The 6,289-nt window shown below is 36.4% G+C and overlaps 1 protein-coding gene across 1 annotated transcript in view; it reads right to left on the minus strand.

Moving 5' to 3' along the window:
* LOC108965720 (gustatory receptor 5a for trehalose-like) overlaps nucleotides 1–423 on the minus strand; it is a 5,917-nt gene extending 5,494 nt beyond the window's left edge. The window contains exons 1-2 of the mRNA XM_018928306.1: nucleotides 384–423; nucleotides 142–210 (exon numbers count right to left, since the gene is read on the minus strand). Of these exons, the coding sequence (XP_018783851.1) occupies nucleotides 142–210; nucleotides 384–423 (109 nt within the window). The remainder of the gene's footprint in view (nucleotides 1–141; nucleotides 211–383) is intronic.
* Between the last annotated feature and the right edge of the window lie 5,866 nt (nucleotides 424–6,289).

Genomic DNA, 6,289 nt, shown 5'->3' on the forward strand with positions numbered 1-6,289 from the left:
GTTTGAAGCAATATACAAATTTTTCTAACTGATAATAATCCGTTAATAATATCAGTTATAATTAAGAGCAATTTTTCCGAGTACCAAGCGAGAAAAAACACATACAGCAATAATGAAAGCAAACAAATATTTTATACATACCCGGCCCGACTGCTTCATGAAAGCTGCCATTATGACAAAAGTCAGCGCRCGTGCCACGTCGGATGCCTCCTTTTTAAATATTACCAAAAACAGAAAAAAAAAATAAGGGCAAGTAAAGAAGTTGAGTTTTTATGACAGCAAATAAGAAAAACCTAAATTAAATGCTAAAATGTTAAATCGTTATTAGCGCATWATTACCCTAAGGTTACGTCCTTCCTTCCAAAGTTTCAACTCATACTCACGTGTTATCCAGTAGTATCGCCGTGGCTTTAGCTTGTACATTTCTTTGTTTTTCTTTAATTTTTTATTCAACGATAATTGCCATTTACTTTTGCGGCAACTTGTGCGTCGCATTTAAGTCATCGTCAATTATTTGAGGTTCTTTGCTGACATTACTTCTGTTGCCCTCTCCATTCACTAGAACAAACGTGAGTGCTAAGTAAATGAGAATTAACCAATGGGAATGAAAACAATTAAGTAAGTTTGTGCAACAAATAGACACCTTTGATGCACCACTCTCTGAAAGCTAAATAAGGGTATAGAGTTGCATTCAATAGTGAGTATGTAGACACCTAAATTTAAAGAATCAATTTAATGGAGAATGTTATAGAGTCTGATTAATGACCTTTACGTGACAGAATTGAAGAATATTGATGTGGACAAGCTCTTATGCCAGCAACCCGGCGCTACATGCCATACATCCAGTAAAAAAATAAATTTACTGAGAGAAACTTTTGGTGAGCATATTATGTCACGGTGTGGATCTTTGACGTGGTCTCCAAGATCGTGGGATTTAACACCGCTGCACTTATTGGATATGGGCGAACTGACGCTAGGCAATACCAAACGCTCCGTCGGGAAGGACCTTTGAGCCGTTCGATATCAAACGAAGCTTGAACAAGGCGACTCTCTTTCGTGTGACTTCTGTAACCCACTTCTGGAGAAAATAATTTTAACTGCAAAACTAAACCGAGGAGGTACGCCATTGATATTGATATCATTGGCATCAACAACCGCGCCGTTCGTTCTGCTTACTCCAGAATGAATAAGGAAKCAAATTAAATGAGTCTGGTAGTGAACGAGACCAAGATGAAATAGCTCCTGTCATCAAACAAACAGTTATCGCACTCGCAACTTGGTTCCCACGTCACTGTTGACAGTCGTAACTTCGAAGTCGTAGATAATTTCGGCTATCCTGGAACCAGTATTAACAGCAACCGCAGCAGTGTCACCGTGGAATCCAACGCTTAATAACTCCTGCCAACAGGTSCTACTTCAGACTGAGTAGGTAATTGAGAAATAAATTCCTCTTTCAACGAGCAAAGACCGAACTCTATGAGTCACTCATTATTCCCGTCATACTATATGGTACAAAGGCATCGACGATGACAACATCTGATGAGTCAACGTTATGAGTTTTCGAAAGAAAGTTTGTGCGGAAGATTTATGGTCCTTTGCGCAATGGCTACGGCGAACAACGTATTCGATGGAACGATGAGCTTTATGAGATATACAACGATATTGACATAAGTATTCAACGCAGTACCCGCCAAGGTAAGAAGAGGAAAAGGAAGACCTCTACGCCGTTGGAGACATCAGTTGGAGAAGGACCTGGCTGCACTTAGTATCTCAAATCGGCACCAAATTGCCAAAAGAAAAAACATTTAGCGCGGTGCTGTTAACTCGGCTATAACCACATAAGCGGTGTCTACGCCAATAAGGGAAAAGAAGAATTACTTATTTTTGTAGAGTTAGGTGAAATCACTTGTCTACGCAAATATGCAAGAGAGGATTGAGACCTTGAACTGTTGGAAGAGAATATTCAGCACGTTACTGCTGACATACCGCACGAATTGCTGCAAAAGCTATAAAAATTTGGTCCTCTTGGTTGAACATTATTCGAGCCAGCCGAGACGATGACTAACCCGAAATCAGTTTTAAGACAAAATAGCTTTTTAATAAAGCTAAATTATTGGTTATGTCTAAAAAGCATCCTCTATATTGGGAGCCGAATCGAACCTCAATGTGAATAAATCTGTTCTTCAAAGCTTTTTGTTATTTCCAATACAATAATATTGGCTTGCTCCTCTATCGGTACCAAGTGATACATATATCCACTAAATATGAAGAAACCTGACTCGTTAGTTGAAACATTTCCAYTAAATATTACCTGTAACTAATTATATAACTTTTCTTATTTATTGATTATCAGACTTCCAAAATTTTTCTAAAGGATGTTAAGAATAATTTTACAGACTGTAACGTAGCACGTAAGCATACCATAATACCTAATCAAAATTCATACATAAACAATATTATGGAACATCCAATTTGTATATTATAAGCACATAAGAGCAAGTTCCTAAAACACATTCACCGTTTACCAGTATCCTGCTACAGATGCGTAATTTTCTTCTCTCTCTGAGAAACCTACATTAGTCGTATTATTGCAATTTATTTATAATTTAGTCATTCAGTGCTACAAGCATATATACAATCTTCACTATGTAGATATCACTGAAAGTTTTGAATTCACCTCATGTTGCACACAMATACACATATATTATATGTATATTCAATGTCAGCGAGACCACTTATAATTTATTTTTATATTTTCTGACTTCTTTGCTGATAAACGAAAGATTTACTCCAATTTCCAAGACCTTTCCGATAGTTACTTATCTACGCTTTTGACGAAGTGAATTTATCACTTTGCCAATCACTGAAATATTGGAAAAATGTCGACTATGTGCTATGTAAGTGAGCAAGTGTGTAACTGTAAACTGTAAACGAGCATTTTGTGTGGTTTTCAGTATTAACATTGTAAGGCAGACCAGTTTTTTGCATTAAATGGACAATGAACGTGAAAACCGGTTATCATTTATCAGAATCTTTAATCGCGTAATTGCACTTTTTACCTTGTTYACATTTCCCGTTATTTGCATACATTTTCGCAAAAACTTTGCGGTCTTTATTTTCGCTTGTAAATAGGAAGTTTATAGTACTTCTCGGATTGTTGACAGGAGGGAAGCCTGCCAAATTACTTATACGCCACGTCTTTCATTGCTTAAAGTAGCTTATTATTTATTTAATATTATAAACATAATAAGATATTAGTAATAATAYCCATAGCAAGTAGATAGTATTAAAAAAATCTGTATAAAAGTCAATCGAACTTAAAGGAGGTGTTCCATTCGCGGTATTAGGCTATCGTCCTTTTTGTGCCAAATTATTCAATATTAATCATAACATGAGATGTAGTGCAAGTCGCTTCCRAGTTGGTGCATCTTGGGTAACACTAAATGATCTGCGACCTTTACGACCTTTCAGCTCCTGGACGACTTTAGTTGTGATTATGAGTAGCCCTATGGGATTTTGGTAGAACACAGGGCTGATGATTGCGACTTTCTGATACCTGAATATGATGGGATGACACTAATCAGAAATGGCTAACGCTCACTTTGGTCTCGTGGTGACGTGGAAATCACCAAGACCAGCAAAGGAACCTCTACTAGACTCATGAAGGGCTCTACAGGGGATCCCGCAAGATATAGGTCAGTGTCGGCATGATTCCTAAAAGTGGCTAGAGGAAACTCTGAGGCACTCACAAGATGTCAGAGTGCCGGATGGTACCAGGGCTTCATAAATTCATTAGATATGCCGATGACCGATCGGTGTCCTGTACACGAATGGAAGGGAGTCAGGTAGGTGGCGACGGCTCTCGTCTCTCGTCTCTACCGTCTCTACTTGCCAACTGCTCATTCTTCAGTGAGTGAGATTGATGAAATCCCCGAATACTGCAACCCCTCATTACCCACGCATTATTGAAGAGTAACAAGGCTGGAGAGAACCGAGTGTTTGAATGAATTAAGGCGGGAGCCTGAATTAGAACTTCAAAAAATCGTTTTTTTTTTTTATTTTTTTTTTTTTTTTTTTTTTTTTTTTTTTTTTGTTTTTTTTTTTTTTTTGCTTAAATTACTTTAAAAAATATCTAAGAATATGTCCCGAAAGTTATAGATGGAAATTCGAAGTATTTTTGAAGCTAGAAGGGAAATAGTGACCGAGCCTTTAGCAGATATATTAGCGCTTGGGCAGAAAGCGAAAACTTTGACGTGCGATTTCTCAGTTGTTCATTTTTACGATTTTACTAAATTGGCGGATAAGATAAGAATTGGGGCAAAAATTTATTATCTTTGCCATTAAATTATCTTATATTTAAACAAAAAAACTAAGAAAGGTCATGTTTGAACCTATTTTTAAACAAAATAAAGTGGAAAATTTTTGGCAAAAACCCAATTTTTTTTTTCAAGTTTTAAAAAATTTTGGAATTTTACACTGTTTTAGTTTAACTAGAAGATATGTTATTAAAAAATATGAGTCTATTTAAATTTTTTGTTTCAGATAGAAATAGCGTCCCGCCCGCCGTCCGGCAAATGAACTTGCGAGATGCATSGGACAATTGCTTCCCAAAAGCAGAATATAAAAGATTTTGAATTCAAACAATGTGAGAATGRTGTTTAAATATTTAAMTATAAACCCCAGAAATTTCGTTTTAATCAATTAATTATTTCCCTCCTAAAGACATCCTGAAAAAATCGATTTTTTAAGCTTCTAAATCAGGCTCCCTCTTCAGCCACCAACGCTGCAATGGAAAAACTGGAGCTTTCTAAAAAACACAGCTCATACCCCACAGCCGAGGACAAAAAGGATTGACACGAGATCTTTATACAMAATTCACAAATCACATTTTTTTCGCTCCGACGTACAAAGATCCTTCACGCTGCGATCAAGTCGACATTGACATGATACGACGACGATACTGCATGATAAATCTTTTATATATTAATCAAAACACCAGACTTTTTAATAAGTTTTCTAGTTCGATAGGATGAGTGTTTTGTTGGTACATTTAGTGTCGCCGTGTCACAATATTTTTTTAGAACGGAAAATGTACTATCGTGCAGTGATAAAATTCTTATATTTGGAAGGTTTGCGACACGATTGTTACGTATATAATGATTGTTCACTTACAAATTGAACAATAGAAAGATGGGCTGCTGAATTTAGACTTGATCGTCCAAGCCTTGAAGACGATCCACATGAAGAACATCCGTAAACACCAGAAATCACAGCCAAAATACAGGATATGGTTTCGAAAGATCGTCGATTGACTGAAAGAGATTTAGTAGAGGCTCTAGACATCTCATTAGGCAGTGTGAGCCATATTTTAAGTGAAATTTTGAGTTTAAGAAAGCTGTGTGCACAATGGATGCGGCATTCGCTAACAATGGAACAAAAACACATTCAAATGCAACTTTCTCAGCAACATTGGGAGCGTTTTAAAAAGGATAAATTGGAGTTCGTGCGTCCATTCACCACCGTGGATAAGACTTGCGTTTAGCACCATGATCCTGAATCAAAACAAGAGACTAAGGAGTGGTGTGAAMCWGGTTGTTCGGCCTGGAAACGAGTTGGTGTCCGGCAATCGGCCAAGAAGATTATGGCATCAGTTTTTTAGGATGTGAAAGGCATTTTCTGGATTACTTGGAAACAGGTAAAACAATTAATTCTGAATATTACTGCCTCCTTTTTGAACCAGTTGAAGAAAAAAATTCCTGAAAAAATACCCGGTTTGCAGAAGAAAAAAAWTYTTTTTCAGCCTTTTCATCAAGACAATGCATCGTATCACAAGAGCATTTCGACAAGAGCTAAAATCCATGAAATAAAGTTCAAATTGTTTCAGTATCACCGTATTCGACAGAATATCCCAGTGACTACCATTTGTTTCCAGAACTCAAAAAATKTATCATCAAATGAAGAGGTCATAAGGGCTGTTGAAGCATATTTTACAGACCTTCCGGATTCTCACTTCAAGGATGGGATCCAAAGATTGGAGCATCGTTGGAGCAAGTGTATTATAAGAAGTAAAAGTGTATTTAGAATTATAAAATTGTGTTTTTTTTTTATCACACGACAAAACTTATTGAACAAGCTGCTAAAAAGTATTTATTCGAAATACTATGTATAAAATGTTATAATTCGAAATTCGGCATTAAAATAAGAGGAGTTTAAGAGAGAAATACGATATAATTTATTGATATTTAAAGCACAGCTATCATGGACCACTAATTTACAGATGAATATGGAG

Source organism: Bactrocera latifrons, unplaced genomic scaffold (assembly GCF_001853355.1).
Source record: "Bactrocera latifrons isolate USDA-ARS-PBARC rearing strain unplaced genomic scaffold, ASM185335v1 scaffold_147, whole genome shotgun sequence".
NCBI lineage: Eukaryota > Metazoa > Arthropoda > Insecta > Diptera > Tephritidae > Bactrocera > Bactrocera latifrons.